Genomic DNA, 18,640 nt, shown 5'->3' with positions numbered 1-18,640 from the left:
CACCAGCTGTCCAGTGCATTCACAAATACCGGGTGGAAAAATTTCATTCATGACACCTCAGTATGTACACTGCTGCACTCCAAGTGACTCAAACATAAACACACACACTCAGTGTTTGCACTTCGCCGTATACGGGCAGTCTGAGGCCGGCATGAGGTCATACCTCTGAGTTTGTACAGCTCTCCATTGACAGAGTTTACAATGAACATGTGCGGGGCCTCGTCGCTCGGGGTTACCGAGGCACCGATCAGGGGCAGGGACCCGCGGGGCTTCTGGCTCTTCCCCTGCTCGTTGACAAAGTAGTGCAGCTGTCCCAACTCTGGGTCCAACACAAAGTACCTGCATGTGAGGAAAACAAACACAGAGAGAGGGGGAGTTAAGAAAGTAATGGGCCAGAGAGACGGGAAATAGGAGAAGCGCCATTAACGTTATCATCATTTTGTTTTATGCTCTCATTATTGCAGCTTGTTTACTGGAAAAACTTTTTTTTTATATTCCTGTTGCACAAAGTTCTCAGGATGTGGGAGACAGTAAGAAAACGAGGAGGAGGAGGAGGAGGAAGGCTATGAATGAGAGTGAGAGAGCTGCCATAAAAACACACAACACCCTTTAATTTCTCACCTCCCATGCAACAACGCCTGCAGGACATTGTTTATCACAGATCTCTTCACGCAAAATGAGTTAAAAATACCCCTCCACACACAATAATAGTTTGGGTTATACAGTCAGTTAGGAGAAGCAGAGAGGAATACCAGGATGGGAGCTTAACAATGTTTTGCTATGAACAGAGCCAGTTGCTAAAGATATTTTAGCTACTTTATAAAGTTCCACCTAAAAAAAAATCAATATTAGTTTAAGTGTATACTATATTTAGAATGTTTTCACTACTTTAGTTTGCCGTCAGACAACCTTTTCTGACAGGAAACTGCCGTTATTTAAGCAAAAGAGGGCTCTCTCCAAACCAACCAAACTCCATGGGCAAAATCAGTCGTTTTACCTCAGAGAACAAAGGAGCTGCTGCTCTACTGCTACATCAGACTTGCATCCCCGAAACACTTTTATAATTTAAGTTCCACAATGAAACCTTACCTATTTGTAAATACTAAGTTAAACAGCACTCATTTCGAGTCGAGTCGCACAAGCCACAGTCCTACAGCAGCCAAAAATTACACAAATCGCCCAACTAAAGGTTACATTACACAAACTAAAGGAGCCTTCCAGATGTTTGAAACTGACTGGAAGTGTATTTCATCAGCTGACAAAGAACTTTTTACCACTTAATTCACCCTCATGTTATCTAACTGATACCAATAATAATAATTACAGTAAAGAAAAAAAGAGTGCTGGTATCTGTGCAGTATCAGTATCTGCAGATATTAAATTCAGGTATGAGAATCAGAACAGAACAAGAAAAAAAAGTGGATCGGTGCATCTCTATTAGTTTGTGCTTTTGTGTGACTCTGGTGAATCTGAACAATCCTTTTAAAATGCTGATCAAGGCAACAGTAGACCAGTAACGGCATTGCTCTGTGAGCTAAAATTATTGATTTTGTCTATGGAGTTTCCACTGGAGCTTTAATATATTTACACTTGGACTGATATTGTTGTTTTTTTAGGTAAAGCTTTTTTTTACATACTTAAAATACATTTTGCTGCTGACCCTGTCCACAGCTGTGCATTTCTTAGCCTCTGTGCCGGCGCTCCCCTCTGCCTCTCCAAACTGAGGGCGTGTTGATTGATATCTACTCTGGGTAATACACTGACAATGAATAAGTACGTCATACAATCAAAACAAAATAGTCCCTTTAAGGCCTGCTTTTGCCAACATCGAGCCAGCAGCTCAATTCCAAATTACTCAAGGTGGCAATTATTGTGGTCATCTTAAGCAGAACCCACAGCTCAAGGCATGGAAATTAAACCCCACATTTCCTCCTTTGTGATTAATGAATCACATTCAATCAGCACGTAATTGAATCTCTTCCTCGCTCATCACTGGCTGGAAGACTCAGACACATAACCTAAGACATGGAGAGGCAGACAGAAAGGATTGTTTATGAGATTCAAGAAACTGTCCCGTCTGCCCCACTTAACGCTTTGTTCTGCAGCTCGACGCAGGCCAGAGGGGCACTGGGCGGCTTTGGCAGACCTTTTCACGTTTGTGGACAGCGACCTGAGGTAACAGCAGTTGTCTTTGTCCTGTTTCCTGGTTCAGCACAGCTCATATCGCCCTCTTTTCCCTGAGATTCACCATGTTCACAATCAATGTTTTCTCTTTAGATCCACAAGTACAGAAGCTGCAGTATTGATCAGGCCTGTGCAGCATCGCTCTCAGCGCGCACACACACACACACACACACACACACACACACACACACACTTCACACTTCACTTCTTCCTGCTGCAACATCACGGCTGTATGTGACGATTGAAGAGATCACAAGTGGTCACCTGTCCACTACAGTGTCTCACAGGTGTTGTTTTTAGTAGGTGTCTCTGATTTCAAAGAACAGTTCACTTCAATTTGCCCTCAAGCTGTACTTTCATACACTGCCACTGCCACTCACTCCTTTTCATCTTTAATACCATACCAACAGACCGTCACAACGTCCAAGAGCCCAGAGTCACGTCTTCAAATGCCTTGTTTTGTCTGGCAAACAGTCTAAACCCAACAATTATCAGTTCTGCAGCCCTACAGCCTCAAAGTTAATCATCTTTGGGTTTTAAACAGATTAATCTTCCATCAATTGGCTAATTATTTAATTGTTTCATCTTGTCAGACCAAGTGCCTGTAGATACATCTTATGTTTTGGGTTTAATTAATTCATGGTTAGACATGATCAGAACAGCAACTAAGAATAACAACAATACTATTTTAGTGTCCAAAAAAAGAATAGTGGAAATTTGTCTTTGGCTACACAGATTGGACACAACATGCACAGTTCAGACAACAGTAACGGATGTGTGTAAACAAACTTAGCAAAGTTACTGCATTTGCATTTTGTACACTGTGTTCTTGGTTGCTGCAGCAGATCTACAGCCTCTTCCTGAGAGTTTTATGAATTCTTTTAAAAGTGAATAAACAGGATCACACTCATAATTTGTCAGGCTTTTCATTTCACCTGCATTTTCAGTATACATCCCAGTTGTTTCTGCTCTTTCCCAATACTTTAACTGGCCATTAGGGCTGCAGGATTAATCGGAGTAAAAAAATCATGATATCTCATTTTTAAATGGGGACAATTCACTCGGCCCACATTACAAAATTCCAGCTACCAGAGCAGAATAATGCAAACATTAAATTTTTTTTATGTTCAGCAACACTTCTATAAAGTAAGAGGGGAAAAGACTTGAGGTGGTCCAACACTTTAATATATCTTTTGTTTGTTTTTGTTTAAAAAAAGTAAGAATCATGTCAGAAAATTGTGATCTCAGTTTTTAGGGGGAAAAAATCATGATTCAGTCCTACTGGCCATTTTTCTGTAATTCTGGACATTTTGTTCGAAGAGCCCAGGTGCTAAGAACAAAATAAATACATTATCAATTTGCTGTTTTTTTTAATGAGCCGGATGACGATGAATATGTGCATGAGATGAGTCCTTCACTGTAAGTCGATCAGCTCTTTATAACTGTCAGTCGTCTGTCGATGTAAAACTAAGCCTGTTATCCTAAAAACAAAAGCCAACTGCTATGAAAATACACACTCAGGAGTTTTGAGTTCAGCGGCTGTCTGTCTTACTGCCTGCCAGACTCTGTAAACATATTGCTCGATTTAACTGTTATAAACATCTACTCCATCTGAAAGATTATTAATCATTTCTCACAACTACACTTCACCCACCTCTGTAAGTGCCTACAGCTTGCTATTTCCATGCAGATATTTAGCATTTTAACCGGAATGAATATTCACTATGAATCCAGTTTTAAAAGCTGAGGAGTGATTTGCAAAATGAATAAAATATTTAAATAAACTGAAATTCATATTAGATTTTACTGTTGCGGGCATGAACTTGTTCAGCGAGATGGATTGTTTCTAAGCAGTGCAACAACTGCAGTAACACTGCTGCAAAACTTTGACGTTTCCTCAGTGTTGTTGTGTCTTTATGTTTCATTTGGCTCAGTTTGCTGCAGCACTGTGCATCCAAAGGTGAAAAGTTGAGCCCAAGCAGTCTGCAGCTTTACAGGTCAGGCGTTATCAGCACGGCTGTGACACAAGAGGCTGAATGTAAAGCCCAGTTTTGTTATCCAGCACCATCCATCATGTTAAAGGACTGCATTGTGGTTTAGCTGCAAAGGCAAGACCGCCTGGAGGGGTCAACGGTAAAAGCCTCGACTCTGCTGACTGAACAGGGGATAAGACTTCATACACAGTACAGTATGTGCGTGAGAGAGAGAAAAAGAGATGGCTGGAGAGAAACTGACGCAGGCAGATTGTTCCCTGGTCGGCTGTGGTCGACATAAATCACCAGCTCTCCTGATAGAAGGGGGCAAGACGGTGAGTGGGGATCAATTTTCACAGAGCAGTATTCACTGCATCCTCTCTGGGGAACTCTACAGGGTTCATGGGAAAATGCCTGATGTGAAGGATGCAGTAAGAGTTCTTTGTCCTCTTATCGTTTGCATATTTGAAGACTGAGGCCATTCAAGGTGTATTTTCTTTGTAACTATAAATAAAAAAAAAAAAAGCTCAGAATTTCAAAACTTGAACAATTAGCTGATTAATCAATTAGTACATTTTTGATTTTTAATTATTTGGCCTTTTATCAAGCAAACAGTTTCTGGCTTCAGCCTCTAAAATGTGAGGATTCTACTTTTCTCTGCTTTGGACAAAACCAGCAACATGGCCGACCATTTTCACATTTTCTGAACTTGTATTTTATTTAGATATCACCAAAGAGATAATGGCGATATCGGTACAGGGCAAAAGGGGCAAAAACTTATGTCACAAAACGAATATTTACAATGCTTCTGCCTGCTTGCAACAACGCCTTCACATGGAAACTGCTGCAGGAAAACCATCAGTGCTACTATGACTGGACTGTAATTACTTAATGGAGAAAGTGACATTTATCTTGAGATGGCAACATGAACAATACGTAAATTATTGGGAAAAAAATGTACTCTATATATGTGTGCTTGGAAAATAAAAGTTATTACATATGCCATCAAAAGCCTCTGTTCTCATGTGTGTTCCTGTGTGCATGAGTGTTTAGTTATAGTTAAAAGTGGAGGGGTGAAATTAGTATGGCAGGAAATTTTTCATTAACACTTCTAAGACATCTTGCAATGAGCATTTAATCACGGCCCATAAAGCTGCTCTTTGACTATAAAGCTCAGTTTATAATGTGCTATCATACATAAAAATATCAGTTTTTTTTGTTGTGTTTTGTACTTTTAGTGGTGAGTGGAAGATGAACACATAGAAAACACAACCATTTACTGCATACTGCCATTACAAACTGAACACAGTTAGCTGATAATTAGCTTGATCAGTCACTATCAGTAATCAATACACACAATCAAACCAATAGCTAACAGCAGTCAACGTCAGACGACCTTATCATCTTTTAGCAATTAGTGTTTCTGTAGTCATGTTATAAATGTTGATTTATACTACTACTATACTTCAGGGGAAATATTACACCAAACCTTTAAAAATAAAAATGCATAACACTAGATACACAAAATAAAATCCCGTCATGTGTTGACAGCATTCTTGTCAATTCTGTATCCATATAAACCATAGAGGTAAACTGCATTTCTGTAAAAACTTTACATTTTTGACTTTGTTGTCATGGAAACGAGAAGTGAACCAATTGAAAAATTAAGATACACGCTGAATTAAACACAAACTCATAACACTGTTAATTCACTGTCTATCGTGTGTGTACTGACTGATTGCAGAACATTTTGTTTTATTTGTTTGTATGTTTGTTTTTGGTGGTGGCGAATAGCAAATCTGTGCGATCAAAAAGTGGGGATGCAAAAGCACACATTTGCCCCCCCTCCCAGTCTAATGGTGGGGGTGCAGCTGCTCTCTTTGCTCTGTTGCTCAGGCACTTATGCTTTTATGTATTGTGTTGCACATGTCAACCCACTATTTAGCTTGAAAATCGTAATAAAATAAATAAATACTTTACTGGTTTAATCAAGATTAAAATAGCATGCATGCATTTTCCAGCCTGTCTGTATAGATTTGTGCTTTTTCAGCCATTAAAAACAGCTTTTCTGATTTTTCATCAAAGCTCTCCCTGGTGTACAGCTCTGAAATGTAATCACTCATCCACTCAATAGTCAAAAAAAAAAAAGAGATTTAGGATACTGATCCATTTTTTCTGATATCATTCAAATAAATCACCACTGTAACAATGATAACACTGTAAAAAGAGCTTAGTCAAGCACATTTATCCACATCAACAGAAACCCTGCCATTTCCTAATGGCATTAACATTGATGCTGCAGGAAATAGCTTGTCAGCAGAATTCGCATCTCCTCCCTGTTCTTTTGGCAGTTAATTCTCAAAAATGCTCCGAGGAACATCAGACCAGCGGTTAATCAGCCTGATTATTGGCAGGAAATGTGGGTTTATACTTGTTAAGTGACAGTGTTGCAGTGTCAAAGAGGTTACATGAAGCCAAAATCTCATTATCACATAGGCTACTATCATGGGAGGATCTTAAAGCTGCATAAGAAGAAGTCACACAACCAGCAGAGACAGAGCAACATTAGTATCCTCTTTCAGGCTGCTCAAGTTTGGTCTCCACCGACTTCTGGGAACAATCTGCATCTTTTTGTTGCTAAATGCTGGACCGTCTTTACCAGAAACTCATTCACTTGGACTTTCTGTACATCTGGCTTTTTTTTAGCTTATTTATTGGAAAAAGCTCCCTGTCAGATATGCAGCTCTTTTAAGTTTATCTACTGGCAGGTTAACATGTTGCTTTCAAGTCTCAATAGCACAAGTCTGAAGTGAAAGGCATCAGATTAATGTAGCAGAGTTTCTATTTGCACCCGGGTGAGAACAATCACACAGCAGCTATTTGGCTATTTACACCTGGGGTCCTAGTTTAGCTTTCACCCAGGAGACTGGTGTTCATGTCCTTTGTGGTGAAGTTTTTTCCGCAGCTTTCAGTCGCAGTTTGGTTATGTTTAGACAACAAAACTACTTGATTAAGTTTAGGAAATCTGCATCACGCAAACTATAGCTGATTCTCCTGGACATATAATATCTAATTTCCACTGCAGGTGTCCCTCATGCTGATGACTGTGAATCAAAACTAACTTAACACCCTCTGAAACTGCTGTTTTGCTGACCTCCACTAGTTTGAACTTCTCAGTTTGCTGCAGTGATGTAGGAGGAACAACAGGGTAGAAGAAAACTATGTCTGACTGACAAAAAAGCCAAGATACATGAATCAGTTCCATGTCAGAAAGGGCTTTTTTTGGAACAGATTTTCAATCAGAAAAATAAACATCACACTAAAACCTGGTCAAAGATAAAGTACTTATCAGCAGGTTTGTCACAACAGGAGACCTTGTGACATCACAAAGATTTGATTCAATATTAACCACAAGGTTCAAGTCTGAGTTTTGATCAAATTACTGCAATAAACAAGCTCGACACCTCATTCTTGACCTTGGAAACAGCAGCTGACAGAGAAACCTTAACTTACTGGCACACCTGGTACACCTGCTCGCCTCCTCTTGAGTTTTCAATTGTTCTTCTTCACCAGCAGAGCTTGGTCACTTGTCAAGGTACTGTACTTGTTTAATTGTTGACTACAGAGTTGAAAGTTTCAACAACTACAGTTGCGTGACAACTCGGCAAACTCAATGTGATGATGAGGACGGTGTGATGCGATTGAAAGTGGTGGACCTTGAGTTGAGCTACCAGCAAACAAACCAACGGCAATTAAGACAGTATGAAGACAGCAAATACTAATTAACCTCAAAAAAGGCAGCAATAATCAAACTACTTTTTTAATCAGCAAGAAATCAAACTCGTTAAAGTTTTCCTTCTCTTCTGTGCCACAGAGACGCCCACCAGAGCCGCATTAACCCGAATCACAGCTTTGATCAAAGCAGCACAGCAGCGCTGCTTTCCTGTGAGCACATCTGCAAAGAAATGATTCATCCCCCACCACGTACTCCCCACCCCGCTGACCGCTTAGGAAGAAATAAATTTAGAAGCTACATGTGTAGCGATGCTCGCAGATCCAGCCTTGTATTGTACAACCAGATATCTGACAAGAAGAATGAGAGAGATCTGAATGTTTAGTACTCAGTGATCTGCATGCAAATGCTGGAATACCTACACAGCATGCACAAACATAACCTGACTACGAACCAACAACAGAGAGATATCTCCTGCGTGAAAAGCTGAACTCCAGACCTCATGTGTAGTTTAAAAAAAATTATTATTTTCTTGTTTTGCTTTTTCATAAAGTCCATCTCCAGCATCATCTCCCTGGAAACCAGTATCCACAACCGGCAGCTTCTGATCTGCTTCAGCAACAACTAACTTCAACCTGAATTATCACACACTAAACACGACCAGATGTTCAAACACATGTGCATACACACACATTCTATAGGTCCCGTAACGTATGCATTACATAAATAATCACAAAAGCTCACGTGAATCTTATCTGACACATAACCATTTTTGTATCTGTAATAAAAGACAGCACTTGTGGATATCATCCAATCACTGCACACGTTTCAGTGTGTGTATATGACTGTGAGTTAATGTGCGCGTTTGTGTTTTGGTACAACACACTATGGCAACCTGATTGGTCTGGGATCCTCCGGCCTGTTTAATGTAGGGTATTAATCCTGAAATAGACTCTCAAGTGAACATCCTCTCATGCAGCACTAAGCTGATGAATATTCAGACTTCACAATGCGAGTGTATTTCTGTTGTTGAAGGGACCCATTTGTGCTTTAGACCTTCAAAGAGGCAACACTTATCTTCTTCACGGGACTCTATAAAGGTTAAGATGTGGGTTAAGTTAAGAATTAGGTTTGCAGTTAAACTCAGGGTTTGAGTTGGGCATGAATGAGTGCTGATTAAACCATAATTCCAGTTTATTATATATTAACCAGCATATCTTAAACATTTTGGGAATTAAACTGAAAGATAGTGCACCCAAAATGTTTGCTAGAAATCTCTTGGTGCACAGAAAACCTGGTGTGGGTAATAATTACACTGTTTACCCTAATTTCTCTCCCAATTACGTTTGACTAATTTGCAGTTATGGGGTTTCTTTAAAAAAAGAAAAAAAAAAACTCATCAATTTGACTTTTTCATTACAGTGAAGGCTCACTTAAAGCCAGCAACTCACACATTGTCTTCACAGCTTTACGCTCATTGCAAGCTAGCAGGTAACTTGCTTATAAGCACCAAAAAAACTTTTTCTGAGAATTTACACAACTTTGTGCCAAACAGCCATTCATTTTTGTTTAGGTATGTTGTCTCTGTACTGTATTCAATTGAATATAAGTCAAAAAGCCTTTGCAAATCACTGCATTCTGTTTTTATTTACGTTTTACACTAAGACCCAACTTTATTAGCATTGGGGTTGTACCTTTAATGTCATTTTTCCTTTTCTTTATACTTTTTTATTTTGCATTCAGTGAAAGTCTGTTTGAAGGGAAAAAAAGATTAAGTCTGGTCCAACACTGCATCTTTTTTTTTTGTCCGTTTTCAAAAAAAAATCACCACAGAGCTTCCTGGGGAAATGTGTCTTCATCTGCATAAAGTCTGTAAAGTCTGGCCATGAAGGCTCCATCACCCGCTGTCCCACAAGGCTTTGAGAAATAATTTACTGATGTTTCATAGACAAGAATAGGGTTGAACTGCACATTAGTGCTACATTATCATTGCAATGTTTCAGAAATTCAATTAACATTGATGGATAGTGTGTTATTATTACCAAAAAAAAAATAAACAACTATGAAAACCTACAAAAATAGGACACTACACTAAAATTATTGTTAAAGTTAAGTCTAGGAGTTGAGAAAGTGCATCATGTAAATGAGAGTCCTCACATGTACAGCATGTATGCAGTATGTGTATGTTTTGAGACAAAAAATGGCTACCCAGCACATTTTCTCCAACACACACGCAGCACCTCCACAACATAGCAGCACTTCACACTGACACATGGCCACCCACACAGTGGCAGAATTAGCTCCACTCAGGTCTGTTGCCCACCACGACACCGCCTGCCAAACACACACAATGTGTTTCTCCATGAGATGAAGACTGGAACGTGACTGACGACTGTAATTACTCCAACACAGTCTTCCACCAGTGCCACAGCCTCCTTCAAAATGTTTCTATATATAAACACTGTAGGCACTTTAAGATATTAACTATTTGTCAATGTTAAAACACGAGAGGAGCAGTGATTTATCCACATTTTTCCTCTCGGCCTAATGAGCTCAGAAAAAGCATGATATTACAAGTCATCGTAGCTTTATTCCTAAATTCCAGTTCGCATTTTTGTCCACCTCAAGTAAAAACCCAATATATCTTCATTAAAGTATCCCGTGTGGCAGAAAAAGCTTCCATGAGCTCAGGGATCAGTGGAAAACTGGATTAAAATGTGTTTTCTCACATTAAAGGCACTATCTATGAACAAATGTAAACAAGAAGCCTGAAACCTGCTTTCACTACCGACTTAAATCCTTTAAAAAGTACCTTGTGGAGTTTTTGGAATTGCTGTGTTAGTATCTCGCGCACGAGGACGCAGCCGCATGTCTGTGTGCAGACGATAACGTGATACACCATCCTGCTGACGGTTTCACGCTATTTCCCTGATCAAAAGTTGGCGGCAGTGCCAAGAAATGTAGCTGTGTGCCAACAAAGGCAGTAAAGAAGAAGACTGCTGCTAAGGAAACGTGCACGAATGTAAACAACGCAGGTTTCAAATTCTTCCAAAAATGGTCTTTGCTGATGTTTCATGAGGAAGGAAATGCAGTCAACACATTTACTGGTTCTTGGGGATACACACTGCGTTTGGTGAGAAACAGGGATACATAACTTTGTTATATTTAACAAAACATAAACTCCACATGGTACCTTAAAATTTTGATGATTGTTCTCCCATGTTCTTAGTCATTTGCTCATTTTGATAAGCTAAGAGACACAAATGCTTGCATGTGGAAGTTATACAAAAATGTCAGATATTTATTTAGTTAAAATTATTGACTGTGTCTTTATTTCTCACGTGGCTTATTGTAAAACAGAGAAGACAGAAATCTAAAGTACTTGAAGCTGCTGTCATGAATCTGGAGTAAAACTGAGCTTCACTTTGTTTTCATTTTGTTTAAATACTGTTGCAAGAAAAACATGAACCCTGCTTTATGATTGTAGGCCTATAATGCCGTTCCAAAGCAGTATTTTAGTAGCTGTTATGCAAAATATAGTTTAAGAAACAACATGACAGACAATACAACCTAATCTCATGACCGACATGCAATATTTCCCTTCAAACAGACAATTTTTTTAAAGAAAATGAGTTCTTAAAGATGTTTTTTTCTGAATGCATAAGTGGCATAATGGACTCTTCATCTTAATCTACTTATCTAGGGTTAACTCATTTTAATTTCAGGCACAGATAAACATCACGCTTCGATTAGTCACATCCAATCTCCATGCTATATTTGGAACAACCAGCACAAAGCAAAATATGATTTATAAACTTTCTGGTTTCCTTCAAAATAAAATGAGATATCAAAATTGTTTACGGATGAGTTAAAGGATAGTTTAGATTATTTGAAGTGGGGTTTCACAAGGTCCTTATCAATAGTTAGTGTATTACCTACAGGGGATGGAGGAGGCACTTCCCCAGTTTGGAGATGCAGAGAGGGGCACCAGCAAAGAAGCAAAGCAATGAACTGGTGTGGACAGGGTCAGCAACAAAATGTATCTCCTCTAAAAAAAAAAAATCAGTATATTCAGAATATTTTCACCAATTTTCCTGGCTGTCAGTCAGCCTTTTCTGATGGAAAACCGCTGTTACATAAGGCAAATATCACTTTGTCTCGCTCAACCAGACTCCATCTGCAAAAACATTGTCATATGACCTTGCAGAACACAGGAGTTGCTGGCCTCCTGCTGCCGTAATCTGTTTATTTGTGTTATTGTGTGACTTTGGTGTTTTAGGACAGTTCAGGTTCACCAGAGACACACAGGAACACAAACAAACTAACAGATCAAGGCAGTGGAAGACCAGCAACTCCTGTGTTCTACAAGGAAAAATTGCTGATTTTGCCAATGGAGTTTGGTAGCTTTGGAGAGATACCGCTGGTTTTCCCACTGGAAAATGCTGTCTGACAGCAAGGTAAAGCTGAAAAAATATTCGTAACAAATCTACTGTATGTAATAAATTGACTATCTATAAGTACCTTGTACAGCCCCACTTCAACAATCCAAACTATCCCTTTAACAGCAAACGTAGTGGTACAAATAATAGTAGTACTATAACAAATCCAGGTCTTTGCATACTAAAAGAGGCTTTTCACTTTGGGCTACATCTTCAGGATGTTTTCGTCAATGCTCACTATCTGTGTCTACACATTCAGTTGAGCTGGAGGCCTTGGCGCTCACTCAGGGTCAACGATCCGAAAGAAATCTCTCCTTGAAAGCAAGACCTTCGCCTTTAGGCAGACTGAAATTGAAACGGGACAGGTAGCATCGCCCCAAGAGCAAGAACAAACTGATCCCTTTAATACCCTTCCTGCTAACAACTCAGCACAATCCTGCTCAATGCACCCTGCACACATCACATACTGTGATATCTGTTTGCATCTGTGTGCGTTCTGTGTTTGTGTGAGCCGAGGTTACAGACAACAATTCCTTCACAATTTAGATTTCTATTGATCAATATGAGCATGTGTCTCTTTTTTGTTCATCCAGGATGAGTCTTACTCTCGAGTATTCCTGTGGGTGCTTATCAAGGTGCAGTTCGGTGCATCATCTGTCTGTCAGTTAAACGGGAGAGCAGGGAGCAGCCATTCCTCCTCTCCACCTCCGCCTCCTTATACTCCACCCCTCTCACATACACTGGCTTCCAGCCCAGCTCATACACACCATACAGCCTCGGCTTCTCTGCAGCACCACTACAGTGACTACAGGACGCTATATAAGTCAGTTACTTTGTGTGCATATTGTTAAAAAAGAATCCCAAATCACACCACAGCTGCAGAACAGAAATCCTGCATAATTCATGTTAACTGTGCAGGAGGTCGGCTGCTAACAGGAAATTCAAGAGAAAATACTTTCTATTCTTCTAAAGGGGAAAAAACTAAACCACAACCAGATGTTTCACAACAACAACAAGTGTAGACTTGAGTAATATTTTTAACTGGAATCGCACTAATAAAAAAAACTCGCTGTCAGTATTAAATGGCGTCTGAGTTTAGTAAATCGGACAGGGTAGGGACTGAACCCATGAATGCTGCATGAAGTACAGACGCACAATAACACACTGCTGTGATCTCGACAGCTGTTGCAGAGACATTCTTCATTAAGCGAACAGTCACAGAGCTTCATGAGCAACAGAACCGCAGGACGTTAGCACAATGTCTGTTTAATGCAATAAAATAAAAATAATAAAGTAACCACAGTAACCACAGACACCTGTAACAGGAGAGCAGATACATCTATGCTCAGTGAGCCCAGGGTTGTCCTACACACCAAGTTACCATTTTATTAGGTACACCTATACAATCCAATACAACAGCACAACAATAAATCTTTTTGTTGTCAAGCAGTCGTTCTTTTTTTCCCACCAGGGGCCACAAGTGATCAACAACTGCTTCAGTCTGAAATCTCATTTCATCTCGAGACAACGTATGTGGGGGTCGTATTAAAGCGATAGTTCACCCAAAAATGAAATGTCACTCAATATCCACTCACCCCTGTGCTGATGTGAGGATGGATGAAGATCTCCAGTTCACAAAACACTCTCAAAGCTTCAGTGGAAAGCAGCGTTGCAGCCAAATCCAGTACAATTGAAGTGAACAGTGACCAGTTTTAAAATGTTAAAAAAGAACACAGAAAAAACCCAAAATGTCTCCATACTGCTCGTGGGGTGTAATCCCAGTGTCTGTAAGCCGCAACATTAAAATCTGACCCAAAGATGCCATTTACACCATGTTTTAGCCTCTCAGACTGGATCTGCATGCGCAGGCCTGAAGCGGGTACACAAGCTCTCGCCCAAGCGGCACGACGCAAGATCTTGCAATACCTTCACACCTGTGTTTACATGCTACCTGGAAGCAACTCGGACAACAGAGAGAGATCTGCTCAGAGACAGTGACTTGTTACGTGCACAATTAACTTTGCAAACTGTCAACAACGAAGAAAATGTCTGAGGACTCCGACATAGAAGAGGAACATAATTTCTTTGCTGCAGCTGCACCGCTTGGGTGAGAGCACACACACACACACACACACACACACACGCTTTAGGAGACTTGGATTACACCAGACGAGTATTATGGAGGCGTTTTATTAATTGATTTTTTTTGTTTGTTTGTTTGTTTTGTAGTTTTTTTAATATTTGAAAACTGGCCACCATTCACTTCAGTTCTTTGGGAGATTCTGCAACGCTGTTTTCCTGTGAAACTCCAGCAGTGTTTTGTGGACTTAAAAAACACTAAACCAGATCATCAATCAGCATGAGGCGAGTAGAAAATGACTGAATTATCATCTTTGCATGAACTGTCCCTTTAAAGTTGACGGAAATTTGCACATCTCCGCTGGTTTCATCAGGAAGTTGTGGTGCCTCACAGGTTGTGCTTCACAACCTGCTGCCTGGCAGGGATCTGCACTTTACTGACTATTGGGAACAAGTTACTTTTCAGCAGTTATAATTAAGAAATGAATTAAAAGACTTGCTTTTACTAAAATAGCTGCAGTTTTAGCTTTAAACACAACATTACCACTAAACCAAGCCTCAAAAATGGATCAACAATTCTCTGATGCAAAACAAAAGTCAACATTATAAAATATAAAAAATAGGATATAAAGCAGGACTGTCATGTCAGATAAACTGATAATTATTTTCAAGATTTCTTGCTTAATATTTTCCTAAAGCTCGAGTTTGACATCTCCAGATCTTGTTTTGTCTGCTCAAGAGCTAAAAACCCAAACATATTCGGTTAACTATTACAGACACAAGAAAACCAGCAAATATTCACATCTGAGAACTCAAAACCAGTTAAGTTGTACGTCTTTTGCTTTAAATAATTACTTTAACAACTGACCAATTAACAAAACAGTTAGAGTTTCAGCTCTAAACACAAACACCACCACTTAATTAGGGCTGAAACTAACATTTATTGTCATTATCAATTAATTTCTGGATCAAGGAGACATCCTCAAATGTCATTTTGTGTCTATAATGCAAAGATATTCAGTTTATTATCATAGAGGACTAAATAAATCAGAAAATATTCTCATTTGAGAACAGAGAAATTAGAGAAATTGTACTTTTTTTTTTAAGAAATGTCACAAAAAGATGTAACAGTTGCAGCACTACACTAAATCTAGCCTCAAAAATGACTGTAGAGTTGAATCAAAACATCTGTGATGCAGTTTCAACCGAAAGTGGACTTTGTGAAACATAACAGAATACAATAAAAAATGCAGGACTAACCTGGTATCTATTCTAGTAACTGGTTTTGTAGTTTTTAGTGTTTGTTTACATTATAAGAAGTTAGTTAGAAGTTAGCCTACATGCAGCATGTGTGCAGGGTTTCAGAGGGTTTGGATATGAACCCCGTCACCTCCTCACCCCTCCTCCTCCTCCCCCCCTCGGTGACGTGGTGGTAAAAGTGCAACGTGGACGGGGCAAATAACAACACGAGGCCATCTGACACCTGAACCTGAAAGTGTCCGACTCCCCGACCTCTCTTCTCCTCCGTCCATCTGAACTCGGCCCGCGCTCTCTCACCTGTTCTGCCAGCCTTGGATCAGGTTGGTGTATTTGCTCAGCACTCCTTCCAGCTGCCTCCTGCGCGCCTGCTGCTGCTGCTGCTGTTGCAGATTCATGCTGTTCCCCAGAACCACCACTGCTCCCCGGCCGCCTCCCGCTCCGGCCGGGCCGCCCAGGGAGCCCGAGCCGGGGCTGTACGACCCGGTCCTCCCGGGCTTCCTCGAGTTCCCACGGTCCGACGAGGAAGAGTTGGATTTGTTGGTCCCAGGATGCGGACTGCAGAGCGTCTTGTCCATCCTGGCGACGGGACGGCGGAGAGCAGGAGGAGGAGGAGGAGGAGGAGGAAGAGAGGGGAGGAGGAGGAGGAGCAGGGGATGGACCAGCAGCAGCGGGGAAGATTTCAGCGGCGCATAAGTGGTAAACAGGACTAAAGCAGAGGCAGTGCATGTGCGGTGGCCGCACTGCGCCGTCCCTCGCTGCGTGAGAAAGCTGACATGTTAAATCCTCGCTGTTGTCCGTGTCCTCCTGCTCGCTCCTCTGCAGTGCGCGTCAGTCTGTGTGGCTCCGTGGGTCTCCTCCAGCGTTTTCCTGGTAGGAAGGAGAGCAGCGCGTGGACACGCCCACTCCACTCTGGACCTGCCCCCGGATATTACAATGCAGTCCTATCGTACACATCATCGTACCAAAAAAAACAGAGTAGCCCCCCCTCCATCCCTAAAAATATGAAAGTGCTGCAAACATCAGTAGGAAAAACCTCAGATGACTCATGTATGAGGATGACACACATGAAGACTGTATGATTCCTCCAAAGGACTGATTTCACAGTTGAGGGACACAGCTGATGCTCTTGATAAATATACTAATGTTGTGTAACTTTTTTCTCTTACATTTTTTTCACATTTGGTTTAGCTCAATTATAGATTTTTTTCCCCCAAAACATTAAAAAGATAGTTTTGCCAAATTCCAAAATGTACATTTTCTTCTCCAACACCTAATTTAATTAAACATTTACAGCTAAGGCCAACCACTAGTGTTAGTTACACAGACCAACCACTAACTTTACCTACACAGACTAACTGCTAATGTTAGTTACACAGATCAACCACTAACATTGGCTGCACAGACCAACCGCTAACACTACCTACACAGACCAACTGCTAATTTGACCTACACAGTCCAGCCGCTAATATTACCTACACAGACCAACCACTAATGTCATTGAAATCCAGTTAGCTAGTTAACCTGTTAATACTACAACCACTAAAAATACTTTAGTTGAAGTTTGAGTGTGAAATGTGTGCAATTACTGCCATTAATCTAAACTTGCATTCAGACATAATAATAAGGAATATTTGATCAAACAGTTAAACAACAAACATAGAATATTATATTAGGCTAAACAATTTCACAATTTTTGGTATTAAGGTAATCCAAAAGTAACAGAAAGTGACCAAGTTACATTACTTTAAGATGGTAATTAGGTTACTGACTGAATTTTTAATAAGTGATTAGTAACTGTATCAGAATACATTTTTAAAGTAACCCTCATAACCGTGCCTGTGGGGCTATTTATTAGTCTCAATAGGTTTGGTGTTTGCAGATTTTGGGAGATATTGACTGTAGAGATATCTGCCTTCTCTTCAACATAATGGAAATAGATGGCACTCAGCTTGCTGTGCTCAAAATATACATTTGAAAAACTCACAAAACTGCTCACAAAAAGATCTGTGGATAATCTTGGGTAACTGGGTCAAGATTGGTGCATCGCTGTTAAATTCCTCAAATGTATTTCTTTGGCACTCTGAGCACCACGAGCCAAGCACGATATAGTTCCATTAAATTGGACAGAAGGCAGACATCAGTACAATCGATAAATCCAAAACTCTACAGCTCACACCAAAAAAACAAATAAATAAATAAAAATCTGGAAGGATAAATAGCACTATAGTTACAGTTATGTATTATTGATTTGGAGGTGAACTGACCCCTTTAGTGGCCATTTGAGGAACTGTTTTTGCTACTTCTGCTTTGCCTTCATCTTTTCAGCCCCAGAGGCTGCAACTTACTTAGCAAATGTCATGTCAACATGGTAAACATTATACCTGTTTAACATCAACATGTGAGCATATTCACTTTTGTATATAGCTTCATGCACCAACGTGTCCAAGTATTGTGCATACTTACAGTCTTGTTTCTTTTTGTTTGTCCTGGTTTATTAACAATATTCCAGTATATATTCATAAAATAAAACATTAGACTTTGTCAGGGACAGTATCATGGACTTTTTTCATCATGGCTTCACAGTCTAGCAGCTTTTATTAAAAAGGTGAAATAGAAATTGTAGAGAATAGTGTGGGAAAAGAAAATTTAAGTAAAGAATGCATACAAAGAAGGAAGAATATATCACTCCAAATATCACATAACAAAAAACAATGCTTATATTTATCTGTAAAATTTATTTCATATCTTTTCTAGTTATTTGAAAGTTGAAGTTTTCTACATTTGGAAGGGCTTTCAGACAGTCATGTGTCCTTGAGGTTTTTCTTATTTTTTTTTTTCTTTTATCAAAGTATTATATAACCTTTTCACACAGACACACAAACACACAGGACCATGACAACCAGGATGAAAAGGACACGTTAATGAAGACCAGACCGAGGAGCACTGCAGGCTATTAAGAAGAGGCCGAGATT

General features: G+C 39.9%; 1 protein-coding gene across 1 annotated transcript in view; it reads right to left on the bottom strand.

The window, feature by feature from the left end:
* osbpl10a (oxysterol binding protein-like 10a) overlaps positions 1-16,561 on the bottom strand; it is a 90,556-nt gene extending 73,995 nt beyond the window's left edge. Inside the window, exons 1-2 of the mRNA XM_084738391.1 lie at positions 15,966-16,561; positions 164-339 (exon numbers count right to left, since the gene is read on the bottom strand). Coding sequence (XP_084594517.1) covers positions 164-339; positions 15,966-16,243 — 454 coding nt within the window. The 5' untranslated portion in view covers positions 16,244-16,561. The remainder of the gene's footprint in view (positions 1-163; positions 340-15,965) is intronic.
* Positions 16,562-18,640: the final 2,079 nt, after the last annotated feature.

Source organism: Lutjanus erythropterus, chromosome 16 (genome assembly GCF_056507025.1).
Source record: "Lutjanus erythropterus isolate fLutEry1 chromosome 16, fLutEry1.hap2, whole genome shotgun sequence".
Lineage (NCBI taxonomy): Eukaryota > Metazoa > Chordata > Actinopteri > Lutjaniformes > Lutjanidae > Lutjanus > Lutjanus erythropterus.
The sequence above is the reverse complement of the archived record's forward strand: the minus strand, read 5'-3'. Positions and strand labels throughout refer to the sequence as shown.